The sequence below is a fragment of the Ochotona curzoniae genome, unplaced genomic scaffold (assembly GCF_017591425.1).
Source record: "Ochotona curzoniae isolate NIBS_2020 unplaced genomic scaffold, NIBS_Ocur_1.0 contig_2692, whole genome shotgun sequence".
Classification (NCBI taxonomy): Eukaryota; Metazoa; Chordata; class Mammalia; order Lagomorpha; family Ochotonidae; genus Ochotona; species Ochotona curzoniae.
The window spans coordinates 17,636,856-17,664,482 of NW_024465556.1; the positions used below are offsets into that span (position 1 = coordinate 17,636,856).

Consider the following 27,627-nt stretch of genomic DNA (forward strand, 5'->3'; position numbering starts at 1 on the left):
CTGCAAAACTTGGGTTATGCCAAATCAGGGCCGGAAGTCAGTGAGACAATCCAGGTCTCACCTGCTGGTGGTAGAAACCCAACAACTTGAGTCATCACTGTTGTTTCCCAGCACCTGCATGGCCCAGAACCTGGAATCAGGAACTAGAGTTAGGAATCAAACCCAAGCACTCCGAGGTAGGAAGCGTGCATTCTAACTGCTATGCTAACTACCCACTTCAAATCACACCTCTTGGTTTGAAAGAACTCTATAATTTCTTGAAAATCCCACAAAATAAGACATTCCATTTATGCATAAGGAAACTCAGAGACATTAAAAATTTTCCCAAGGTCAAAGGCTACAATGAGTCAAAATCTATTGCAGTCTAGGACTCTTCGTAAGGCTATACAGATCTCGAATAAAAACTTTCAAGGACTGCAAATAAAATTTCTCTGTAAAAACTGTGATCAGTGGCTACAGATGGTATGGAGTTACTATAAAAAACATATAGTAGTAGATGATGTGATGATGAAAATATTTGGTATTCTGAATGAATCAACACGAATGTTCTAACCATGACATTACGCTGTAGTTTTACAAGTTGTTACACTGGGAAAAGTAGGTAAAGAGTAAATCTGTATTATTTATCATAACTCCAAATGAACATAGAATTATCTTTTCTAAAAAAAGTACAACTTCTAACAATATGTTCTTTCTTTCTTAAGCCAATTTAATTTTTAAGAACCTTACTTGAATTGAATAGGAAAGTTCAGATAGTTAAAACCAAACAGAATCATGCAGAACAGCTTTGGAATCCAGGACGGTAGACTTCAAAAGTGGGGAAAGTCCCGCAACAAAGCTCCAAAACCAGCCAGAAAGACCCAGAGAAACCAACAAAAAAAGCAATGAGATCAGTCAAGACAATCTAGGAAATAACAGAAGTCACGAAAACTCGCCTCAAAAAGATGCTCTAGCTTTCCTCAACCCACCCAACACTTGACTGCAATCCAACTTACAGAAAGACAAAGTGTGTGTGTCACCTTCAATCTGAAATCCACAGCCGCACATTTCCAAAAAGTCGCAAATAGGTTTTTTCCTTTTGTGTTGTTTTGTTTTTTTCACTACTCACGAAGTGCCTGAAGCGTCAATCACTTCCTGCTTCTCCCAGCTTCGGGACTTGGCAATCAGAAAAACATTCACGTTTAGGGCAGGTCTGGCTGGAAGGATGAGCTCATCCCTTGAGCGGCGCACCTGATCCTGAAGCAGCTGCTCCTCCTCCACACCGAGCAGGTCTGTGTATGTTTAAAGTGACACCTACAACCTGTGCAAATGCTCTGCCGGAGCTGAAACCAAGTCCTCCCCTCTCCACGCCCAGAGCCTTGAATCATTTCCTGCTCCAGCCGCTTCACACGGTTGCTGAATTCAGACAGCAGTGGCACCAGCTGCTGCTACTGTCACGGCTTCAGTCACAGCTTTGATGCAGGTCAGGCCCTGCACCATTACCCTTGGAAACGCTGTGCTGTTTGCTTCAACAATTCTTTGCCCACAGTCAAACCCTAACAAAATCACTAATTCTTTCAGAATTTACAACCCATTTTCCTGAACCAGGAATGCATTTGCTCTGCCTGCATGTATAAATTAACCAAAGCAGCTAAACACACTGTACAGTTACAGCCCAGAGTTACAAACTTCAAAGTTTCACTACCTTCAAGAAAACCTTTACTCTGCACTAATCGTTCGAATCAGAGCACATCCTTGCTAAGATGTCAAACTGGGCTTTCAACTGTAACAACAATCTAAGAACCTTTCCCACTTCAGCCTCACACAGGATCTCCACAGTATTTTTTACTTCAGCCAGATAAACTTCTAAGATAAGCAATGGGCTATTAAAGAGGAAATGAGACAGAGAAACACCCAATTCATTAGTGGTTACCTTTGAAGGAAGTCTAAGGACTCAATAAGGGAAACCCACTGAGGGCTGGTGCCATGGAGGGGCAGGTTCAAGTCGCAGCTGCTCCACTTCCAATCCAGTTCCTCCCTTCTGTACCTGGGAGGGCAGGGGAGGATGGCACAACTGCTTAGGCCCCCTAAGGTTACATGGAAGACCCAGAGGAGGGTCTGGCCTCCTGGCATTGTTCTGGCCTAGCCCCAGCTATTGTGGCCATTGAGAGAGTGAACCAGGGGATGGAAGATCTCTCCCTATCTCTTTCCCTCTCTCTCTCTGTCTTGCTCTTTTCGTAATTCTGCCTTACAAATAAATAAATTTTGAGCAAGAGAAACCTATATATCAAAAGACACAATAGGGCCCAGCATGATGGCCTAGCGGCTAAAGTCCTCGCCTTGAACGTGCCAGAATCCCATATGGGCACCAGTTCTAATCCTGGCAGCTCCACTTCCCATCCAACTCCCTGCTTGTGGCCTGGGAAAGCAGTCGAGGACAGCCCAAAGCTTTGGGACCCTGCACCTGTGTGGGAGACCCAGAAGAAGTTCCTGGCTCCTGCTTCAGATCTGCATAGCATCGGCCATTGTGGTCACTTGGGGAGTGAATCATTGGACGGAAGATCTTCCTCTCTGTCTCTCCTCCTCTCTGTATATCTGACTTTCCAATAAATAAATAAATCTTTAAAAAAAAAAAGTCTGGGTCTCAGGACAGGGGCGTCTCATGCCTGGATCCCAGATGACAGCCACCATGTGCACGTGGTGAGTTGCTCCCGGGCCTGCCTGGGCTCCAGGGGTCCGCTCCCTTCGGGGTGAGTACACCGAGAGGAGAGGCCTCCGTGACTGGGCAGGTCCGGGACCCACCCACCGCCTTCATTGGGTGGTGAATGGGATTGGGGAGGGGCATGACCTTGGGCCTGGGAGTTTAAACTTCCAGCAGCCTCCTGGCTGCTGGTGGGTCTCAGTACGGGGCGTCTCATGCCTGGATCCCAGAAGACAGCCACCATGTGCACGTGGTGAGCTGTCCCCAGGTGGTCAGTGTGCCATTTGGTGCCATGCTCCGCCTGCTGGCTGCCCGGTCGGGGAGCTCTGGGGTTTTAGTTCTTTGAGTTGCTGCTTAATTAGCTCCAGGTTGAACCCATTTTGCTTCTAGGACATGAAGCATTCGTAAAGATTCCCAATGACAGTAACTCTTCCTTTATAAAACTTGTAATCACTGAAGAATGCTGCCCACCAAATACCAGTCCATGCAAAAGCTATGGCTCATGGCTTGTCCTGCAGAATCATATCATGTTACCTGACATGATGATGGATCAGGAGAAGGGTCACATTAAGCAAGCCATTACATTAACTAGCACTCAAGAACCATAACGGGGGGTAAATTCTGTGAGAGATGTGTGGGCCACACCCTGTGGAAATTCTAGCCCCACTGGTTATCTCAAGAGTTGGGGTGGTGATGGACTAAGTTAGGTGTGACCAAGGAGCCTGCCATCAATCACAGGTAAAGGAACCCCCCAACCGTCTGGACTGGTCAGGCAGCAGCACCCGAATGTGCATCCTGATTAGGGTGTGGGGTGGGCCAGGCTCATACAAGGCCAAACGGAAGGCCAGACAGCTCCGGGCACTGGCCAAAACCCAATGGCATGTATGAGACCTGGGTCTGGGAGTGGATTAAGTGGAGGAACTTGGGAAACTCCCCTGGCGAGTCATAGCTCCCGCTGGTGAACATGTGGTCCAGACCTGGGGTTCGGACAAGCTGGGCAAAGCAGCTCCAACAGCTGGCAAACGTGTCAATTGGTAATGGAATTGGATAGACCAGGCAGGACTGAGCAAACCTTAGCCCACAAGCAAAATTAGAAACCAGGAGGGAGCACAGGTCATGCCGGACTAGGCTCTTGCACCTACTGGTCTGCATGAGCCAGGGATGCTAAGCCACAGTGTCTAAGGCAGAGGTCGGCACAGGTGAGGGGCTGTGCCAAGCTGAGTCAGAGCAACCACTGGCATGTATGAGATCTATGGCTGGGAACAGGCCCGGCCGGGGAACTAAGGGGACAATCCTAGCTGGGTTGAGGTTCCCATCAAGGGGCGTGTGGGCTGGAATGGGGGCTGCGTTCTGAACAGAAAATGGTGGTAGTCTCCCTTGGCACAAGTGTGGACTGGGATTGGATGCACCGAGTCGGGCCAGACCCCAAAACCCTCTGGTGTCCTGGAGGACCGGGATAGATGTGGGATGGACTAGGCAAGGTCTCAACCCCCTACTGAGCCATGTGTGAGTCATATGTGGGTATGGACAAACCATGGCTGGGCTGAAATATCCAACAGTAAGAACCAGTTTGAGTCGAAGGCCAGTCAGAAAAAGCCACTGTTCCTGCTAGGACAGGAGGTGGACTGAGTAGGGCTGGCTCATGGACCCACTGGTAAGCGTAAAACCTGGCATTGGGAGAGGTTCTGATGGAGGAGCCTGGGCAACTCTTCTGGCAGGACACAGACCCGGCAGGAAAGCACAAGAAACATGACAGGAAATAGCCCAGAAGAGGCCATGGAAAGTTACCCATTGGCATACATTTGGCAGGGGTCGGGGAAGACCAGGCTAAATCTGTCCACGTCATCCACTGGCAAATCCAAGCACCAGAACAGTGTGGGTCGAACCAGGTTCAGTCGCAACAAAGACTAGCACACAATATGGAATGCCAAGGTGAGGTTGCCTGTACCGGAGGGACCGCAGCACCCAACCAGCAAGCGTGAGAACAAGGAAGGGAGGGGGCAGAGTCAGCAGGGGAATAAGGGGTGGTTCCTCTGCTGGACAGCTACTCCCACTGGAGAGCATGAACTGGGATGGGGGTAGACCAGACTAAGTAGGGCTACAACACCTGTACGTCTCATGTGGACTAGATCAGGGAAAGGCCAGGCTGGGCTGATTATTCCTACTGGTGCAATCTACAATTAGAGTGGGTGAGGGTTGTTTGGGTGTAGCCACAGCATCAGCTGGCAGAAACTGGCACTGGGGGCTAATTCTGTCAAGTTAAACTGCAGAACCACCTGGAAAGTACACAATCTGGGAGTGAGAGACCTGGGAGGGAAATAGTGGGTTCCCCCCTCTTGGGTTACCACTCCCACGGGAGGGCACGAAAACTAGGACAGGGGCTGGGGTGGCATTCAACAACACCCATGAGGGCTTGATTATTGAGCTGGTTAGATGGATCTAAGCTTCAATGCCAATTGCCATGTACAAGAGCCAAGGGGGATGTGGGACAGACTGGACTGGTCTGCTACACATACTGGCAAACCAGGGTAGGGAGCAGGCCTGGTGGGGGTTATTGTGGGTCGCTCCAACTAGGCTGCAGCTCCCACTGGTTTATGCAAGAGCCAAGTATGTGCTGGGCAGAACAAGGCTGGACTGCAACACCCATTGGTTCCAGTGGAAGTCAAAGTGAAAACAGAACCAACCCAGCAATTGCAACCACCAGCTGATCGGGGTGATGGACTGTGCCGGGCCCTGTACTTGCTGGCACATACAAGAATCTGGTTTGAGAACACCTCAGACAAAGTTTCTTTGGAGATCTCCCCAATCGAAATGCTGGACTCAGAACCCAAACCAAGAAAAGATAGAAGACAGAACAGGTCAACCAACCATCTCAGCTATATCTTGGCAGTGAAATACGGGTCAAACAGAGACTCTATGATGGACTATGTCAATCAGTGGATTCTTCAAAGACCTCATAGTGCTTGAAGTGGCAAGATTGGCAGCGATTCATAACTGTTGAAATATCAAAACCACTTGGGCAAGAACCTCAGAGTATACCCTACATCCAGGACCTGGGGAAGGTGGAAAATTGGGTGGGCCTTCTCCCTTAATACCCCCTTTAAACATGAAGGGAAAAATAATAGTCTTACCCACATTCCTGTAGCCCTTGAACCTTTTTACCCTAATTAACTATGTAACTATTGTCAAAATACAAAAAAAAAAAAAAGGACATACAATAATGTGAAAAGGCAGCCCATGGAATAGAAAAAAAAAAATTTGCAGATCACTTATCTGATAATGGATTCATGTTGTCAGACAGGTTTTTGTTAACTAAGATACCTAGGAGAAACAATTTAGAAAAGAAGAACATTTATTTTGGCTCACACTTTGGAGGTTCATGGTGCAAGAGCAGGTGGCCAAGGCTAGCATTTACAGAAGGCTGGCGATGGCAGACAATGTGCAAAGGAAGGATCAGAGAGAAGCACAATCAGCTTACACATCCAACCCTCTCTCCAAGGCCTCACAGCAGATCCACCATAAGAACAGGTCTCCATTATTAATCCACTAACTCTTAACCTAAGACTGCAGGGTTTAAATACATGCAGGAGTTTGGAGAGCCAGATTCTATCCAAACCATAGCTAAACTCGGGAGCAGAGCGCAATTTAACAATGGAATGGGGAGGCAGGCATTTTGGCCCAGCAGTTAGAATGTCAGAGCACCTGAGTTAATGCCCAATTGCACCGCGTTGCCAATGCAGAGCTGAGGAGGCAGCAGGTGAAGGCTTAAGTAGATGGGGCTCTGGTGGGGAGCCTGGATTAATTTCCCACCTCCTACCTTCAACTCAGGACCCAGGCGTGACTGTTGCAGGCATCTGGGGAGTGAACCAGATGATGCGATCTCTGTTTCTCAGTCTCTCTGTGTATCTCAATTAATTTAAATCTAAAATTCTGAAAAACTCATTAACGTTTTAATGATCATATATGTTGAAAAAATTGTGCGACAAGCAAGATTAATTATTTATTTGTATTATTATTTTTATTGGAAAAGTGGATATACAGAGAGGAGAGACAGAGAGGAAGATCCTCCATCTGATGATTCACTCCCCAAGGGGCCACAACAGCCAGAGCTGAGCCAATCCGAAGCCAGGAGCCTCTTCTGGGTCTCCCAAGTGGGTGCAGGGTCCCAAAGCTTTGGGCCGTCTTCGACTGCTTTCCCAGGCCACAAGCAGGGAATCGGCCACAAGCAGAGAGCCAGATGGGAAGTGGGGCTGCCGGACTTAGAACCAGCGCCCATATGGGATCCCAGCATGTTCAAGGAGAGGACTTTAGCCGCTAGGCCATCGTGCTGGGCCAGCATTAATTTATTTTTAAGGCTTATTTATTTGAAAGGCTGAATTAGGAGACAGCAAGAGAGAGATCAATCTTCCATCAGCTGTCTCACTCCCCAGATGGCCTGAAAAGCAAGGACTCTATGTCACTGAACAAACTACTCTAGCAGTTAATATACTTTTAAATTAAGAAAGATTGAAGTAGGTATCATCACTAGAGTTTGATGGGAAAAAGGTGGCTTAGCCTAAAAAAGATAGCTCCAAATACTAAAAATGGTAGCTTAGAAACAGGGAGCAGCACTGTGGAGTAATGTGTAAAACCACCGCCCACAGTGCTGCCATTCTATATGGTCACCAGCTCAAGTCTCAGCTGCCCCACTTCTGGTCCAACTCCATGCTAATTTACTTGGGAATGCAGTGGAGGATGGCCCAAGGAGTTGGGCAGTGCACCCACATGGGAGACCTGGAAGAAGCTCCTGGATCCTGACTTCAGCATGCCCCAGTCGTGGCCACTGCACCCATTTGCAAAATACACAAGCAGAAAGGTAGCTCTCTCTCCCTCTTTCTCTCTCTCTTTCTTTATATTACTGCTTTTCAAATAAATAGTCTTTAAAAGGAGAAATCATTAGCTATAAGTCATATTCTGCACAGTTTGCAGTCTGCATTAAATTGTATTACCCTTACACTTATGGTTTATTTAGAATGGGTGGGGATAAACATAATAGAAAATTAAGAGATAATCCTTCAGAGGAATAAACGTGCTTCATTAGCTGTTGTAAAAATTAAATAGGTTATGGGCCTCGTGTGGTAACCTAGCGGCTAAAGTCCTTGCCTTGTACACTCACCGGGATCTCATATGGGCACTGGTTCTAATCCTGGCAGCCCTGTTTCCCATCCAGCTCCCTGCTTGTGGCCTAGAAAAGCAGTCAAGGATGGCCCAAAGCTTAGGGATCCTGTGTCTGTGGGAGACCTGGAAGAGGCTCCTGGCTCTCAGCTTAGGATCAGCTCAGCTCAGGCCGTTGCAGTCGCTTGGGGAATGAATCAGTGGTAGAAGATCTTTTTGTCTCTCCCGTTTATATATCTGACTTTCCACTAAAAAAAAATTTTTTTTAATAGATTATTATGTGTAGGGTGTTGAGCATAGTCCGTGGCACATGGTAAATTCTCAATAAAAGATACATAAACTTTCTCCATTTGCTCATACTTTGCTATAACCCCTTTTAATAAAATAAAAATAAAAATTGGCTTAATACAAACACAAAAAATATTTTAAATAATTATATAGAGTTCGCAAAGTAATTCTGACAATTACGACATCTCAGTAAGGCAAAAGAGAAAACTAAATCTCAATGCCTATTAAATAATAGCTGCTATGCCAAAAACTGACACGTATTGATTCTCTTAATTTATTCAGGAGGGTTTGTTTGTTTTTTAATGTTTATCTACTTTCATCTGTTTGAAAGGCAGAATGACAAAGAGAGACAGATCCACTGGCTCACTCCCCAGCTACCCAAAGCAGCCGGAGCCGGGCCAGGAGAAGCCTCAGTCCAGCACCCCATCCAGGTCCCCAGGTGCATGGTAGGGGTCCAAGGACAAACAGGATCACCTGCTGGCCTTCCAGATGAGGCAGGAGGAAGCTGTACCAGAAGCAGAGGTGTCAGGACACACACCAGCCTTCCAATAGAGGATGTGGGTATTCCAACCAGTGACTTAAGCTGATCGCCAAAAGGCCCACCCCTAAGTGGGTTATTACTACCTATTTTCACAGATGTGGGGACTACAGTTCAAAAATTTTTAGTAATAAATGTGCAACTTTTCAGGAAAGTCTAAAAATTAGAGGACTAAGAACAGAATTCTGAAAGGCTCCAAAGAACACATTCTTGCCACTAAAATAATTTTAAGTACTGTGAAAGACAATCTCTCCTTCTCTCGTTTGTTCCTACAGTCAAACAATCAACTCAATGGTACCAATCACACTGTATTAAGGTTGTGATACAAAGATAAGTAAAACAGCCTCAGCCTCAGGGGCTAAAACCCAGACTGTAAAGAGAAGCAGAAGGAGGTATATCCAGTACAACACAACACAATAAAACCTCAGTGAGAATAGTGTAACCAGGATGGGATTCAAACACATTGGACAAATACTAACTCCGCTTAGCACAATCTGAAGAGCAAGGCAGAAATACCATTTAATCCAACCCAATTAATAAATATGACTACAACCAGATAAAGAATCACTATAAAAAAAAAAATTTGCCAGTATTGTGGAGCAATTCTAGCCACCATTCATGATGCTGGCAAACTATATGAGCACCACTTTGAGTTGTGGCTACTCTGCTTCCAATCCAGCTCTCTGTTAATGAGCCTGCAAAGACAGAAAAATATGGACCACAAACTTGGGCCCTCACCTACATGGCAGACATGAATGAGTTTGTGGCCCTTCCTTTGGCCGGACCCACCCCTAACTGTTGGGGTCATGTGGGAAGTAAACTAACAGGTGGAAGATCTCTAAGTGTTTCCATGTGGCCAGGTCAAATTAGGAGCCTAGAACACTATACTTGTTTCATACATGATTGACAGGTACCCAAGCACTTGAGTCATCATCGCTGCTGCCTCCCAAGGTATGTATCAGCAGGAAGCTGGAATTAGAAGCAGAGATAGGATTTAAGCCCAGACACTGTAATATGGAAGGCAGATATTGTGTCTTAACAATTGTGTTAATTGTCTGGTCCCAAATTAAAAACTGTTGAAAATATGACTAAGTTAGTGACTAGCTTCACATTAACCTACATATTATAATTCATTTTCAGCATTACTTCTAGTGGGAGCAATATTGTTTTTCTATCAGTTAAATGTTCTTTTCAGTACTTTATATTATTTCCCTAGCTCCATAATCAAACATTCTTGCAGTCAATACTGTGATGCAGTGGGTAAAGGCACCACCTATAGTGCTAGCATCTCATATGGGAGGGCACTGGTTCTTATCCCAGCTGTTCCATTTCAAATCCGGCTCCCTCCTAATACACTAGGAAAGCAGCAGAGGATGGTCCAGGTCTTCAGGTCCCTCCAACCCACATGGGAGAACTGGTAGAAGCTTTCAGCTTCAGCTTAACCCAGTCCCAGCCATTTTGGCCATCTGAGAAGTAAACTAGTGGGTGAAGATGTCCAAATCTCTCCCTCTCACTGTTAACTCCACCTTTCAAATTAATAAATAGATCTTTTTAAAAAAATCTATTTTTATTGGAAAGTCAGGTTTACACAGAGAAGGAGAGACAGAAAGATCTTCCATTCGCAGATTCACTTCCCAAGTGGCTGTGACAGCCAGAGATGAGATGATCTGAAGCCAGGAGCCGCAGCATCTTCTTCGAGGTCTGCCACGCAGGTGCAGGGTCCCAAGGCTTTGGGCCATCCTTAACTGCTTTCCCAGGCCCCAAGCAGGGAGCTGGAAGGGAAGTGGAGCAGCTGGGATAGGGATCCCGGTGCATGCAAGGTAAGGACTTTAGCCATGAGATCCCAGTGCATGAAAGGTGAGGACTTCAGCCACTAGCCTATTCCGCTGGGCCCAATAAATAAATCTTAACAACAACAACAACAAAGACAAGCGGCTAAAAGTTTTCACCTTGAACACACCAGGATCCCATCCAAGACCAGTTCTAATCCCAGCAGACCTGCTTCCCATCCAGCTCCCTGCTTGTGGCCTGGGAAAGCAGTCAAGGACATTCCAATGCCTTGGGACCCTGCACCCATGTGGGAGACATGAGGGAGGTTCCTAGCTCCTGGTTTCTGATCAGTGTAACACTGGATGATGTGGTATTTTGGGGAGCGTATCACTGAACGGAAGATCTTTCTGTCTCTCCTTCTCTCTGTAAATCTGACTTTGCAATGAAAATAAATAAATCTTAAAAAAAAAAAGACATGCTCACCCTAATCAATTATGTCAATGTCATCAACTATTTTTTTTAAAGGAAGAAAAAAGGCATTGAAAAAGGAAAAAAAAAGAAGACATTCTATCTTGGTAACTAACTTTTCCTCTCAGTGCTGTGCTGCCCAACAGAACTTTCTCTAGTAACAAAAGTATTCTACAAGTACATTGTATAATGTTGACTGCATGTGGCTACTGTGCCAAGAAGGGGCAAGCATTGCGGCACAGCAACTTAAGCTACTGTTTGAGTTGGCCACATCCCATAAGGGAGTGCTAGCTGGAATCCTGGCTGTTCCACTTGTGGATCAGCTTCTTGCTAATACACCCTGGAAGATGGTGGGTGCTGGCTCAAGTGCTGGGGTTCCTGCAACACCCATGGGAGGCCCACATGGAATTTTAGACTTCTGGATTAAGCGTGGTTTGACCCTGATTTTTGGTACGCATTTGGAGAGTGAAACAGTAAATTAAAAATTGTCTTTATCATTATCTCTTTTTCTGTCACTTTGCTTTCAGATAGAAGAAAACAAATGAGCATTTTTTAAATGCCTCAGCAATACACTGAAAAATGAAATAAACCAATATACAAATCCTTGAGTAAATTTATATTAAATATAAGTGTAAAGTATAAGTGCATGCAAAGAAAACAAGAAATCAGTTTATGTACTGCCATCTGTTCATAACCTCCTGAGAAAATTCACCTACCAATATTAGCTGATGGCATCTATAACTCCACTGGCAAATGCTAAACATAATCTGATAAGGTAGTACAATAAAAGCAACACTTATTTAGAAATCAGAACCCTACGGGTGATATCATGGCTTAATGAGTTAGGCCTCCACCTGTAGTGTTGGCATCTCATATGGTTTCCAGTTTGAGTCCAGGCTGCTCCACTTCTGATACAGCTCCCTAGTTAATGTGTCTGGGAGAGCAGTAAAAGATGGTTGAAATCCTTGGGCCCCTGCACTCACATGGGAGATCAAGAAGAGGCTGTGGGACAAGCCAAGCTCTAACTATAGTGTCAATTTGGGGAATTAACCAGTAGAAGGAAGAACTCTGTGTGTCTCTGCCTTCTCTCCACAACCATGCTTTTCAAATAAACAAATCTTGGGCACAGCACGATGGCCTAGTGGCCAAATACTTACCTTGCACATGCCAGGATCCCATATGGGCACCAGTTCTAATCCTGGCAGTCCCGCTTCCCATCCAGCTCCCTGCTTCCCATCCAGCAACCTGCTTGTGATCTGGGAAAGCAGCTGAGGACGGCCCAAAGCCTTGGGACCCTGCTTCCACACGGGAAACAAGGACGAAGCTTCTGGCTTTGCACAACGGCCACTTAGGGGGGTAAACCAGCGGATGAGTAATCTTTCTCTGTCTCTCTTTCTATCTGTAAGTCTACCTTTCCATTAAAAATCAATTTAAAAAACAAAGAAAGAGAAAGGAAGCCATGTCCTGTAACACAATGCCTGCATGGATTTCAGGCTCTCGCTCCTGACTCCGGCTTCCTGCTAATGTAGACCTTGCCAGTCACCAAACGATGACTTAAACTGGTTGGGATTCGTCACACTCTGCGTACCAGATCTAGACTGAGTCCCAGCCTCTGGCTCCAGCTCAGCTCTTGCAGACTTTTTCAGTCTCTACCTCTAAAAAAAAAAAGGAGATTGAAATAACATTTGTCCTGTAAATTAACATGGACAGTCATTTCTACCCCTAAAGTAATCACTTTCTGGAGCTTACAAATGTTAACAATTGCTGTTATGACTATTTTCCCAAGCATAGCTCCCTATACAATTATACACAGCATGAATATGGTAATTTACTCAAATCTCTGTATAACAATACAAACCTCAAATTTCACATTATGGTAATATTCAAATTAGTTTTCCATATGTAGTGTAAACATTTGAAGGAGAGAAATCTATGAATTAAAAAACAGTTATATCCTTAAGCATAAATTTATATCCTCAGGGACTGCAACCTGGATTTTGGTTTCCTGACTAATTTTACTTTCTTTTCTTTTTTCCCAACTATCTATTTATTTATTTTTATTGCAAAGTCAGATATATAAAGAGGATGAGAGACAGAGACAGAGGTGAAAGATATTCTATCTGCTGATTCACTCCCTCAGTGGTCGCAACAGCTGGAGCTGAGCTGATCCGAAGCCAGGAGCCAGGAACTTCCTCTGGGTCTCCCACGTGAGTGCAGCATCCCAAGGCTTGAGCCATCCTCCATTGCTTTCCCAGGCCACAAGCAGGGAGCTGAGATCAAAAGCAGTGCCCATAAGGGATCCTAGTGTGTGCAAGGCGAGGACTTTAGCCACGAGGCTACCACACTGGGCTCCTAGCAAGATTTAGGAACACTTCTTAGTTTTTTAAAAACACTAAGTCTATTTTTCCCTAAATTTTTCAAGTTTTAATTTTTACTTGTTTGTTTAAGAGACAGGAGAAGGCAGCAAAAAGAGGGAGAAACAGAGTAGATTCGCCCATCTCCTGGTTCACTTTCCCAGTGCTCACAAGAGCTAGGGCTGGGCCAGGCACCTCAATTCAGCTGGGCCTGGATTTCCACATGGATGACACTCCAGTTCTGAAGTTATGACCTCTGCCCCCGGTGCTCATGAGCAGGTGCTGTCCTGGCACTCTCGTCCAGGCACTCTGTTGGAGATGCGGGTATCCTGAGTAGGATATTAACCACTGTGCCTAAGGATTTCCCTTTTCCTTTTTAACAATGACAGAAATGTCTAATTCCATTCCCTAATCTGCCATTGACTATTTCTGTGATCTTCACATATCCATATACATAACTTCTTGAATGTGTTAAGCCTCAGTTTTGCCCTATTTAAAAGTAACACATTAGGACTCAGCACCGTAGCCTAGCGGCTAAAGTTCTCACCTTGCACATGCCCAGATCCCATGTGGGTACTGGTCCTAATCCCAGCAGCCCCTTCCCATCCAGCTCCCTGCTTGTGGCCTGGGAAAGCAGCTGAGGACAGCCCAAGGCCTTGGGATCCTGCATCCATGTGGGAGACTGGAGGAGGTTCCTGGTTCCTGGCTTTGATCGGCACAGTACTGGTCATTGAGGTCACTTGGGGAGTGAATCATCAGAAGGAAGATCTTCCTCTCTGCCTCTCCTCCTCTCTGTATGTCTGACTTTGCAATAAAAATGAATAAATTTTTTTTTAAAGTAACATATTAGGAGTTGGCATTGTGGCTTAGCGGGTTAAGGTGCCACTTTAGATATCTGCTATGCGCTCTGGGCAGGACCAGGATCAAGTTTTCCCTCCACTTCCCACCCAGCTTCCTGTTAATGAACACAGATGGTTGTTGGAGCACTTGGGTCCCTACCACTCTTTGGAGACCTGGATGGAGTTCCTGACTCCGGGTTTTGATCTGGTACAGTCCTGGCTATTGTGGGCATTTGACAAGTGAACCACTGATGGAAGATCTCTGTCTCTCCTTCCTTTTCATTCTGCCACACTAACTAATTAACACTGTTAGATTAAAAAAATACTAAGGTTACCACAACTACATGCAAATAATGAGCATGGCACATTAACAATCACTCAAATGATGGTTAGGCTATTAAGTTGACAATGCTGTGATGCTTTTTTCTATATTTATGCACTTATCAAAGAGACAGAGAGCTTCACTCTGCTGGTTTACTAAACAAATCCAGAGTGGAGCTGAAGTGGGATTGAAGCTGGGAGCCAGGAACCCAAGTTTTTTAAACCAAGACTGATGCCTACCAGGACCTGCAGCAGCAACTAGCTCCATATGCCACAGGAAGACGTCTGGCCTGTGAGATACGGGTTAAGATGTTGACATCCCAGACCTGGTGCGGCGGTAACCTAGTGGCTAAAGTCCTCAGCTTGAACGCATCGGGATTCCATATGGCTGCCAATTCTAATCCCAGCAGCCTCCCTTCCCATCCTGCTCCCTGTTTGTGGCCTGGGAAAGCAGTCGAGGACAGCCCAAAGCCCTGGATCCCTGCACCCACCTGGAGAACCAGAGTAAGTTCCTGGCTCCTGGCTTCAGATCGGCGCAGCACCAGTCATTGCACTCACTTGGGGAGTGAATCATTGGACAAAAGATCTTCCTCTCTGTCTCTCCTCCTCTCTGTATATCTGCCTTTCCAATAAAAATAAAATAAATCTTAAAAAAAATCGCAAATGAGTAAGCAAATACTAAACTGTGTTGCCTTAATGGAATACTAAGTTTCTTGGAAGAGATAGATGAATTTTTTTTTTTTAGATTTTATTTTTATTGGAAAGTCAGATATACAGAGAGGAGAGACAGAGAGGAAGATCTTCTGTCCAATGATTCACTCCCCAGGCAGCCACAACGGCTGGAGCTGAGCCAATCCAAAGCCAGGAGCCTCTTCTGGGTCTCTTCTGCACACAGGTGCAGGGTCCCAAAGTTTTGGGCTGTCCTCGACTGCTTTCCCGGGCCACAGGCAGGGAGCTGTAAGGGAAGCGGGGCTGCCGGGATTAGAACTGGCGCTCATATGGGATCCCGGGCGTGCAAGGCGAGGACCTTAACCACTGTGCCACTGCACCGGGCCCAATTTTTATTTTTTTTAAAGATTTATTTTTAATTGCAAAATCAGATATATATAAAGAGAGGAGGAGAGACAGAAATATCTTCCATCCAATGATTCACTCCCCAAGTGACCACAAGGGCTGGTGCTGCACCGATCCTAAGCCTGGAGCCAGGAGCCTCCTCCAGGTCTCCTATGCGGGTGCAGAGTCCCAAGGCTTTGTGCCTCCTCCACTGATTTCCCAGGTCAAAAGCAGAGAGCTGGATGTGAAGCAGGACTGCCAGGATTAGAACCAACACCCACATGGGATCCTGGTGCGATTAGCTGCTAGGCCGGGGTGCTGGGCCCCATTTGCAATTTTTAAAATTCTTTCTCAGGCTTGGCACAATAACCTAGTGGCTAAAGTCCTTACCTAGCATGGGGTGAGATCCCATACGGGAGCTGATTGGGATTATCGCTGCTCCACTTCCCATCCAGCTCCTTGCCTGTGGCCTGGGAACGCAGTTCAGGATGACCCAAGGCATTGGGACCCTGTAACCTACCCCTGCCCCTCGTGGGAGACCCGGAGGAGACTCTTGCCCCCTGGTTTTGAATCAGCTCAGTTCTGGCCAATGTGGCCACTTAGGGAGTGAATCAGGGAATGGAAGATCTTTCTGTCTGCTTCTCCATAAATCTGACTATCCAATAATAATAATATCAAATATAAATATACAGTTCTTTCTCCCAAACTACTATGTAACTCATCAGGGCCAGAACTTTGTTCATACTCTAGAGTGAAACACTTCTCTTAATACATTGTAACAATTTGTTTTTCTATTAGTTTCTCCTCCTACAGCCTGTGCAATTCTAGCCAAGAATTCGAGTTTTACTAATATTTTTAAAGGATTTATTTATTTTATTGTAACGTCAGATATACAGAGAGGAGAAGAAATAGACAGGAAGATCTTCTGTTCGATGAATCACTCCCCAAGCCGCCACAACAGCCAGAGCTGAGCTGCTCTGAAGCCAGGAGCCAGGAGCCTCTCCCAGGTCTCCCACACAGATGCAGGGTCCTTGACTGCTTTCCCAGGCCACAAGCAGGGAGCTGGATGGGAAGCAGGGTTGCCAGGATTAAATCCTGGCATGTACAAGGTAAGGACTATAGCCACTAGGCTACTGTGCAGGGCCCATGTTTTACTAGTATTTGTATTCCAGACATAAAAGTTTCAACAAGTGTTTGTCAAATCGGTAAGTAAATCAATAAACTTGGGTTTGTGTGTCTATGTGCGCACGCGCAGAATGCCCCACACAGTTCTCTACACATGGTAAAAATTGAGGAAATCTTGTTGACTTTATGCAGAAATTTTTTTTAATCCATCCACTAGACAAAATTTTATCTTTCCTCTCAAAACCACTTCTACTTTTAAGGCTTGGCTACTCCCGTAACAAATTAAAAGTTTTAGCAATATCAAATGAATGTGTTCAATAACCACATCTAAGCAAGCTAAAGAAGATTTAAAAGCCATTATTCTAATTAATGAATTTGTGAACCTCACCATGGAAAAACCCAGTTACATAATCAAGAGAGGTTATCCCTTGCAAATTTTTTTTTCTGCCCTTTTGGAGGTAAATTATCAGAAAACCTGAATCTGTATCCTGAAATGGATAAATTATTTGGTACGCTTGACTTGAAACTAGCTTCCACTAGAAGTAAGAGTTAAACAGCAAAGAAAGTGCTCCAAACCAACCTCCCAGATGCAGAATAAAGTCCTAGAGACTATAAGATTAAAAGTCCTCCCCTTCCAGTGCTTTCGATTCCTGGGAGCCTCATTTGACTTTCAAAAATAAAAAATCGAAACTTGTTCTGTACCCTAAAATAAAATCTCACTCCTGAAAAGGCAGATAACCTGAAATGGCACACTTGGGGAACCTGAGGGTTTTTAATCCACATAACCAAAACTATTCCTCAATTTACTGTGGAGCCTGCTGCTGCTGTAGCAACACTTGTCTTGGTTTTTAAGTTAAATCCGTAGAAAATCTGAGTATCCTGACTGCACATTATTTCACTACATCATCTACACTGATTTTGACACTGCATATGTAATTTCCTAAGTGCACTGTAAAGAAGTTCTACTCTTGAATGAATCTTAGCACACACCCCCTTCTTCCAAGTCAGCACACTCCAGAGGAAGTATACCTTAGTAGCTCTTTTTCTCCCGCCCCCACCCCATGCTTTATTTTAAAGCAGCAAGCATTCATTATCTCAATTCTTAAGTATCTCGGCAGAAAGAACCTTCCCAACTCACACTAGTTCACTGATACTCTCCCTTCCTACGCCAGAGCGGCCACGGCGCTCATCTCTTTGCAAAGACGGGGAAAGCAGGCGAGGAAGGTCCGGGACGTCACCATTCCCGCCACGCCATTTAGGATCCAGGTCCCCGACCAGCCTCAGGCGGAGCCGGTTTGGGGCGGTGGGAGGGAGGCAGGAGGGGTAGCTGCAAGGATCTGGTCCTCTCTCGTTCCCCTCAAAGATCCCCAGCCAGTGAAAAACAAACAGGGCCCAACCTCTGAGCTCCCATTCAATCAACATACCCTGCTCCTCTTCCTCCTCGTTGTACCCCGTTTCTTCCCACTTCTTCCCCCGACGTAGCAAGGTCCCTTTTATCCAGTTCCAAGTCTCAGTCAACACGCAGGTCCCCACACTGAGGCCCCCACCACGACACGACCCCTTGCCCTCGACAAACCCCACTACACCCGGGTCCCTCCCCCCGGGACCTCTCAGAAGCTCCAGCCCTCCCCGCGCGCCCCAGGGCAGACCCGCGTCCCGTCCCTTTACCTACGGGACCTGGGTCCTTCCCCAACTCGTCACACTCGGGTCCATTCCCCAGCGACCCGACCTTGCTCACACCCTCCACAAGAGCTCTCCCCAGCACCCCATTACCTCCGGCCCCGCCCCCCTGAGGGTGTCGCACTCACCGCTCCCGCCGCCGCATCCTTAACCGCCGCGGCTGCTATAGCTACGGGGAGCCAAGGCAACCAGCTCTCGCGACACTTTCCTCAACTACAGCGAGAACAGCCGAGAAGAGACTCCGGTAAGAAAGTAAACGAGTCAGCCTCGAGACGGCTAAGTATATCTCGCGATAGTACTGTTTAAAATGGCGGCTGCAAGGCGTTTCGGGGATGCTGTTGAAGGGGTAGGAGGTGGGGCACGGGCAAGGAGGAAGCTTCAGTGGCCGAACGTCGGAAAACTGGTGTAGACGGAACAGTCTGTCCAAGCTGAGGAAAGTTAGTATGGCAGACCCTACCCTGGGATCACCGTGGGAGATACAGCTTTCTTTTCCCATGTCTCAAACATAGAATCTCCTGTACCTCACGTTGGTTTTCCGGGCATTTTCCTTCTGTGTGCGTTGCTGTTGGAGAGGGACCTGGCAGGCCAGAAACTGACGTTCCCATTGCATTGACTGGCCTCGAAAAGTTTTCATTGGTTCATGCCCCACCCTGGTTTGCCAAAGGTGTTTGCCTCACAAAAATGTTGACCCAAGAATGTGCCACCCCAGTGGTTCCCAAACCGAAAGCAGAAAAAAAAAAAAAAAAATAACCCCACCCTCTGCCGCACACCTATCCTTGCAAGCGCCAGAACATCAGCTCAGGTGTGTCACATTGGAGGTGTTAGCAAGCAGCACTGATGTGTCATTGGAACTTGGCCATTGTTGGTTGCCACCCTATGGACACATCGGGGCCTGTTGACTCCACACTCTCCACTGAGAACTTTTGCCTCTCTCTGAGCCTGAGTGAGCCACTGAGCCAGGAATGAATTTAAAGAACTTTGGTTAACAAGAAAGATAGGTGTAGATTAATAGGGAATTCGTTTTCACTTCATAACTTTTTTTAAATTTTTATTTATTTTTTTTATTGGAAAGGCAAATATACAGAGAGGAAGAGAGACAGAGAGGAATATCTTCCTTTCAATGGTTCACTCCCCAAGCAGCCGCAACGGCTGGAGCTGCGCCAAGCTGAAGCCAGGAGCCAGGAGCTTCTTCCGGGTCTCCCACGCGGGTGCAAGGTCCAAAAGCTTTAGGCCGTCCTCAACTGCATTACCAGGACATAAGCCGAGAGCTGAATGGGAAGTGCAGCTGCCTGCCGGGATTAGAACCGGTTCCCGTATGAGATCCCGGTTCAAAGCTATCGCACTGGGCCCCGCTTCATAACTTTAATGGGGTGCTTTAGTATTGTCAGGTAGGGATGTATTATGAGCTGCATTAAACTACTTAAAATTTGCAAATTAACACGTTTTCCAATAGTTAAGTTGTAATAATTTATTTCATCCAACATGTTTATATCACTTCAACATGTAATCAATGTTAAGTTACTAATGAGATAACTGGATTTTTTCTCAATACCGAATTTTCAAGATTTGGTACTGGGCCCAGGACAGCAGCCCTAGCAGCTAAAGTCCTCAGCTTGAATGCGCCGTGTTCCCATGTGGGCATTGGCTCTAATCCTGACAGCACCACTTCCCATCCAGCTCCCTGCTTGTGGCCTGGAAAAGCAGTCAAGGATGGCCCAAAGCCTTGGGACCCTGCACCCACCTGGAGACCTGGGAGAGGGTCCAGGCTCCTGGCTTCAGAGCAGTTCAGCTCTGGCCATTGCAGCTGCTTAGGAAGTGAAACTGCAGATGGAAGATATTCCTCTCAGTCTCTCCTCCTCTCTCTAAATATCTGACTTTGCAATAAAAATAAATCTTAAAAAAAATTAAGTGTTATTTATTTAGCTTCTACAGCATTTGAGTTAGTAATGTCAAGAGTTCTTTTATGTAAACCACATGCCTTCAGCACCATTACCCAAAGTCACTGTGATTGCTCATTTGTTAGGCTAAGTGTGGTATTCAGTATGGTAGTACTGCTTTCTGAGCAGGTAACCCATTGGGTCTGGTGCAATGGCTCAATGGCCAAATCCTTACCTTGCAAGTGTCAGGATCCCATAAGGGTGCTGGTTCATGTCCTGGCTACTCCGCCTCCCTTCTAACTCCCTATTTATGGCCTGGGAGAGCAGTAGAGGATGGCCCTAAACCTTGAGACCATGCACCCATGTGGAAGATCTGGAATAAGCTCCTGGCTTCAGATTGGCTCAGCTCTGGCTGTTGCAGCCATTTGGGGAATAAACCAGTAGGTGGAATATCTTTTTCTCTTTCTTTCCCTCTCCATAAATCTGATCTGCCTTTATGATAAAAACAAATAAATCTTTAAAAAAAAAAAAAAGACTGAAAACTTGCTCCGGTATGGGATGCTGGCATTGCAAGTGATGACTTAACCCATTGTAGCACAATGTTAAACCCGGCCCCTAGATCTTCTCTTGCTGTATCCACAGAGAGCCGAGCATGCTCTATATCTGCCGCTGGTTTCTCCTTTTCCCTTCTGAGTTTCATCATATGGCTCTGTTTTGAGTGTCTATCACCTTTGACATTTATAGTCCTAAAGTTACCCTGGTATCATCTGAAAACTTTATTGTATGCTCTCTGTCATAATCAAAACATCCTTGAGTTTTCTCCCATCACGTTCCATTGCCTTCCTGATTTGCTGTTTGCCAATTTCTAATCAGCTACATAAAGAGCTCGCATCACCTTTTTGGTAATCGCAGTGTACAGTGGTTTCTTAGCTTTGCACATACATAGGTTGGCATGTGTGTTTGTGCATGAGTATTTGTCTCATGTGCTACTGAATATCTTTGCATATTCCTTATGAATGTGGTTTTGTGGGTGTGGATGTGGGTGTAGGTGGTGAAAGCAACCAGAGTTCAAGTCTGGTCTTAAAGTCTGAATAATGAATGTTTAGTATTTGGCTTTAATTAGTCCCTGTGCATTGTTGGCCTCAACTTTCATCTGCCCTCAAATATTAGAGGAAGAATGAGTTCATTTCCTTGAAGTTTATTGTTACTGTTGGCAGAGCAAACTCCATAAAAGAACAGATTCCCAGTGGTGCAAGGGGAGCTCTTGAGTTGGTGAGGAAGGATGCTTGGACTGGGGGTTAGAGTGAAGGATGGAAAAATAGATTTTTTCCCCCTTTTTTCTCTCCATTTCCATAAGGATAATGGATTAACAGTGGGAGTATCCTGCTCAGCATTCCCTCTCCAAACTGGAACTAGAGAGGAGAAACTTGATACAAATGAGAGAAGGAAGCAGATCACAGCTCCTCCGTTTCTCCATCCAAGGGGATGTTGATATCCACGTTGTAGTCTGCATGCTCGCCAGAACTCAGCCAGGGAATAGGGGTTCTATTGAATGAAGGCCTGTTGGACAGGCTCTGGTTGTATAGGACCAGAGGTTCGCTCAGCAGGGGCCCCAGGTCAAATTTGGGCATCTGGAAGGTCATGCGTTTGGAAGCCTTCTCATAACCACCATATGGCATTGCCGTCCTGAGAAGAAACACATTCATGAAGAATCAGAACACCACACACACACACACACATACACACACATGCACCAGAGCCTTATCAATGAGATGCTGCACAGTTTTAACAATGGGCAAGTCTGAATTCTAATTTAAAATTACTTCTGTATTCTTTGTTCTTCTCCCTTAGCACCCAATCTCCCTTTATTGTTCTGACTGTTACCCCCAAAGCTATTAATGAGAAAAATAATATAGTAAATTCTTGTGTCTCGTGGATAGTTGTGACCCAGATCAGCATGTCCAACGGAGTGACCCCAAACAGTGCAGATCTAAGATCTAAAGCTACCTTACGTTACAGTATAGAGATTCCCTTGTCTAATCCTGCTGATACCCACAATATTTCTTTGACTAAGAAGAACTGACATTTCTTGAAAAATTTAGGCTCCTTACAATCAAATACAAAGAACACCTCTCTAGCTCCTCTTTTCCATTCATAGTCTAGAGAGGCTCAACTCCAAAATAGATGACTAGAGTCTTACTAAAGCAGGATATAAAGGTTTGAAATATATCATATGTCACTTCCATTTTACATTCAAAACTCCCAGGACCCGGAATAGGGTTATTTAGCCCACAGAGCTAATTATTGGCCTAAGAATCAGAATTCAAATTCTGCCTCCTAACAAATTTTTCCTTTATCACATTGGCTGTGGTGAAACTGAGTTAGCGTTGAAATAACAAGGATCTTCAATCAGGGTACCTATATTCCCTGTTCCTCCTTTGAAATGCTTGAACTGTAGTCTGTAGTCCAAGAACACTAAGGCCACACACTAGAACACATATGATTCCTTCCCCAGCACCCCTACCTGTTGAAAGATTTATATTTGGGGAGTTCAGCTTTGGCTCCATAGGCCAGCAGGTCAATGCCAAGTTCCACTTTTTGCTGGGGGTCAACCCCCATGGCTCGGTCCCATGGGGAAATGTAAGTCTTGAACACAGTGATATGTTTTCCATCTCCACCTGTCTGGTCTCCTGGTAGTCATGGCAAAGGAAAGTCAAATAATAACAGTTAGTAGCCTAGGAAAGTTAGTCCCATGCCCCTGCACTGGGGGAGTTGGCCAGGGACTAATAACATCCTGGTCACTATGGAAGATTTGTTGTGTGATGGCAGCTTGGTCTGGGACTGATCTCAGAAGCCAACAAGATGGCTTGAAGATAAGCCTACTCAGTGGATTGAAAGAGTCCTTCAGGATGTTTCTTGGCTCCCCTCCCCATCCCCCGCACCCAGCCTGGGCCTCATTTCTGAGGACATCTGTGCTCTAGGGACCAAATCCATGACTCTTGGGTACAAGTACTTGCCTGATCCCACCTCGCCAGCCCCTCCTGCACCAGCAGCTCCTCCCCTGCCGGCATGGCCTCCAGCACCAGTTGCCCCCCCAGCTCCAGACCCAGAGCCTTGATGGCGCTGGTGGTCAGAGCCATACTGTCCAGCAGAGCTACTGTCCCCCGCCTGGCCTCCACCACTGCCCTTGCCGTAGGAGACTCCCTGCCCAGCTGAGCCCAGCTGGCCTCCCACTGTGGGAAGGAACTTCTGGAAATGATCCTGAAAAAAAAAAAAGAGCAAAGTGAGGAGAAGGATAGTTAGCAGCAGGTATTGGGAAACATGCAAAGACAGAAGGATGTAACATAGCAAAGGAAGAGAGAAACACAGACAGAGGCCCCTGTCAGAAGACACTGGCTTCCCAGAGACACCTCTCTCCAATAAATGGATAGTGGACAGACTACCTGACAGAGAGGAATTAGAGTCTCTTTAAAAGGAAAGACTCCCTTGCCTCACTCCCTCCTATTACAACTTGGGGTAGGAGCTGATTGCTCCTCCACACCACCCTTTCCTATTGTCACAGAAGCTAAAAGGACCAAGACTTCTGCTTCCCTCAAACTTGAGAGCATGAAGTTACCAAGGAAACTCAGTCTTAATTTGAAGAAATAGCGAGAGATCACTGCCCCCTTCCCTTGGTCCTTTTGTCCAACCACAAGAACTAACTCTCTTTCTCCCGTGCTCTCTCCCCCTCCCCCATTCTCTCCCTCTTTCTTGGTGCCTATTGAACCAAGACTTCTTGACAAGGAAAGTGTAGCAGGTGGGGAAAAGACTAGCCAAAAGGGCAACACTGGCTTCAGCCCCAAGGCTTAAAAATAACCCTGCCAACTCCTTCAGGAGTCTCTCCTGGCCACCTACCCCACTGCATATACCCCCACGCTCCACCCAGTGTAACCAGACCCGGGCACAGAGGAGGGATTTCAGCCTCCCTAAAGTTAGATACAACTGCCTCAGCACTTTTACTGTGCTCCCACACAAGGCCAGGGCCTGCTTCCCCTGGACCCATCCACACGAATCTATTTCCACTCTCTTCCAGCTACCGATGGTGGAATACACACTTTGTCTTAGCCAAAAGGTGGAGAAGCGATGATGGTGAAATAGGAAGACAGGAAATGGAGAAAGGTCCTTCCTCCTGAGCTCTGACATCCTGTGCCTGGCCCCTGGCCAATCCCTTCTTCTCTTTCTCTGGAAAAGGAGCCTGAATAGGAGATGGAGGCTTTTGAAGCATCTAGGGAAGAGGCTGACTCTAAATAAAACAGCTTAACCTGCCATGGCTATGAAAATTCACCTAACTTCTTCTAGGGTTGCCAGATTTGGCAAATAAAATTGGAGGACATAACGTAAAATTGAATTCCAGATGCACAACAAATACTTTAATTTTGTTTGTTTAGTATAAATATGCCCTAAATATTGCATGGGACCTATGCATGTGGAAAAGTATTGTTTGTTTACATTTGGAGCTTCAATTTGACAGAATATCTGTATTTTAAATTCAAATTTGACTTCTATGTCCGAATTTTGCACACAAGACGTAGCCTTACTTAAAAACTCTTTGTGGTATGTTTTTATTTCAAAATACAGGGCTGCGTATTCTGTGTTTCATCTGGGAAGCCTATCTTTAACGTTTACCCACACTGGAAAAGAATCATCTCTCAGGGTGTGGTGCTCCCCACCCCTTCTCTGGCTTTAGAGGGGAGACTTGAGTTTCAGAGATGGGCTGTAACATCCTGGAGCTGTTTTCTATTGAGCTCCTGTACCTTTGGGGTTGGTGAACTTTTAAATTCTCAAGAAGCACAGGTCAATGGTATTTTGGAGGGTCACTGCCTGCCAAGAAACTGTCAGAAAAGGCACTAGGCCTGGCCAGAGGGATGAAGTTGCAAACTCACCATCGAGCTGTCAGAAAACACGTCAGGATGGTTCTCGTAGATGAATTTCTCCACTCGCATTTGCCGCAGTTTGAACATCTTGGAGCCCCGGTTGGTGAGCAGGGACAGCTCCTCCAACATCACATCCCGTGGGACACTGATCTTCTTCCCCAGGTTCAGGCCTGAGCCCTCCTGTCGCCCTTTCAAGGAGGCAGGGAGGAAGGCCACAGAGTGAAGTCAGGCTTTCTGGCCTCAAAAGACAGACCCTGTTCGCAGCTGAGTGGGTGTGTGTGTTCTGGGGGAGCAGCTGCTGTTTTGGTGGTTCCTGATCAGATCTTCACCATTCTGTTCTTAGGGGTTCAGAATTGTGGTGACTGAAGGGGAATGGAGACAGTGGGGGATACTAGAGTGAAACAGTGGGTGTATGGGGTCAAGGGGCGTGGGCTTGGGGTACAGCATAAAAGAAGTAAAGGAACATCAAAGAAGGAGAAACTGGGGTGTGAGTGAGTGCCCTTGGTAGGACTTTCCTGCTCCCACAGAAACAACGGTTCCACTTGCCCATTCACCCTCAAGCCTACAAAACTTGATGATATTTCTGGGACCCTTAGATTAAGGATGCTCTAAATAAAAAGTCAGACACTGCTTACATGCAAACATGCCCTACCTCCCGTGAGTTCCATGATCAGCTTGCTGGATTTCCTCTTCTTGTTGGGGGCAGGGGTCCCTGAGAGCGGCATTGTGGACGTGGTGGCTTCAGACTGGATGGAGGGGAAAGAGTGGTGGGTGATGGACCAGCAAGAGCAAGTGTCTGCAGCAGGGCAGTACTTTTAAAGCTGAGGTTAAGGGCTTTGGGGACAGAATTTCATCAGATGTTTGAAGAAAATAACTGTTCTCCAAAAGGTGAAAATCCACTACTTTGGAGTTTCTGTTGTCCAGGGAAGCAGGGCTGGGAGTGTTGATGCACCCTTTATCCCTGTCTCCTGCCAACCTCTTGTGAGCTATTTACCTTTGAGCTGATGCTGGGGTTAGAAAGAAAGCGGAGGGTGGGCATATTCAAAAAAACAACCACAAAGCAGGCATGGCAATGCACCCAGGTTTTGTTGGCGTAACTTAAAGTTTTTATTTGCATTGGAACATTAGAATAGATGATCATTCTATGGTCTTGTCTTTCCTCTACCTTACCCCTTAGGCCCTGGGGGTTACAGAAATGTTCTGCCAAGGTTAAGGAAATCCAGCCAAAGACATTCTCCATAGGAAGGAAAGGTTGTTGCTCTGCCCTTGTGCCAGCTGGAACTTGGCCTGGGCGGACATGGCTATACAACTTGTCCTTTCAGTCACTCCTGCCCCAGACCACAGAGTGGAAGGAGAGGTTGGAAGACATTTGAACCTTGTTTCATGTCAGATCAGCAATATCATGGCAGATGGACTTGAGGGAAGGTAGGAACATGGTAGCAGCATCTGACAACGGAGGGGAAAATATTGGGAAAAACAGAGACTCCAGTTCATCCTCACGGAAATTGGCACTTAGTGAATTGTGGTCTTCTTCTGAGTCCTATCTCCCAAACATATCTGCAACATATCTGGGGGGTCTCATACCCCCTTCCTATTCTTCCAGTGCCTTTCCCAACATCTCCATTCTGCCCCCCCCCCGACAAAACACCTTGGCCCCTCTCCTTCCAAAACTTACCCCCACACACCTGAACAGCAGGGAGCCGAGGGTAGGAAAGGAGGGGGGGGTCACGCCCCCCAGATCAAGAATTATAACTGCATAAAGACATGGATAGCCACAAAGTTGGCTGCAGCCCTGGTAGCCTTAGAGCTGGAGACTTACCAGGTGCTCAGGCGGTGGTCAGCTCTCCCGGGGTCCAGCAGCTTTGGAGGACTGAGCTGCTGTGACCGGAGAACCCGAGCTGGGCAGGCGTGGGGGCAGCACTGGCAGTGGGGGAGGGAGGGTGTTTATTAATAGAAATGATGAGTGCAGGCAGCTCAAATGGCACAGGGGGCACTGAGACCCTGAAACCGGGATCCTGCCTCCCTGCCCCACGGCTGCAGAAGGGAGGAAAGGCCTTTGGGAGTCTTCCCCCAGAGCTGTCTGAGCCAGGGACAAGCCCGCCCACCCGGGGACTCCCCTTCTGTCTTCACTGGACTCTGAGATCCAAAGACGCCTTGGAGGAGAAATTGAAGACTGAGAGAGAGAGAGAGAGAAAGCAGGCAGCGGAGTGGAAGGGATAAAGAGAAAGACAGCCTGGAGAACCTGCTCTGAGGGCCACTGAGAACCAATCCAGGCTGGAGCTGGAGGGCCCGTGGCTGGAGTCAGGAGTGGGAGGGCTTAAGGCTCTGTGTTTGGGGACAGGAAGTCTTCCCAATGGAGCTGCTCCCGGATTGCTTGGTCTTTTCTTTGTGCAAATTGCATCTTGGCAGGATAAGGGATAAAATTTATCAGACCCGGTGCTTTGTGGGCAGTTTGGAATGATTGTGGGGAAGATGTATCTAGTTTTTCTGTCTGCTTGACTTTTTTTCCTCTTCAACTCCAGTAGGTTTAAGAACAAGTGAACACACCCGGGCTTCCTCTAACCCTC

General features: G+C 46.4%; 2 protein-coding genes across 2 annotated transcripts in view; both read right to left on the minus strand.

Moving 5' to 3' along the window:
* Nucleotides 1–18,510, minus strand: part of USP54 (ubiquitin specific peptidase 54) — a 109,416-nt gene extending 90,906 nt beyond the window's left edge. The window contains exon 1 of the mRNA XM_040975953.1: nt 18,399–18,510. The gene's annotated coding sequence lies outside the window, so the exon portion shown is untranslated. The remainder of the gene's footprint in view (nt 1–18,398) is intronic.
* Nucleotides 18,511–21,333: 2,823 nt separating this feature from the next.
* On the minus strand, nt 21,334–27,226 carry MYOZ1 (myozenin 1). Its single transcript, XM_040976093.1, has 6 exons — nt 26,880–27,226; nt 25,713–25,806; nt 25,070–25,248; nt 23,165–23,408; nt 22,672–22,837; nt 21,334–21,833 (listed from the first exon to the last, which is right to left on the minus strand). Exons 2-6 carry the CDS (start codon nt 25,783–25,785, stop codon nt 21,602–21,604), a joined length of 894 nt encoding a protein of 297 aa, XP_040832027.1. The 5' UTR covers nt 25,786–25,806; nt 26,880–27,226; the 3' UTR covers nt 21,334–21,601.
* Between the last annotated feature and the right edge of the window lie 401 nt (nt 27,227–27,627).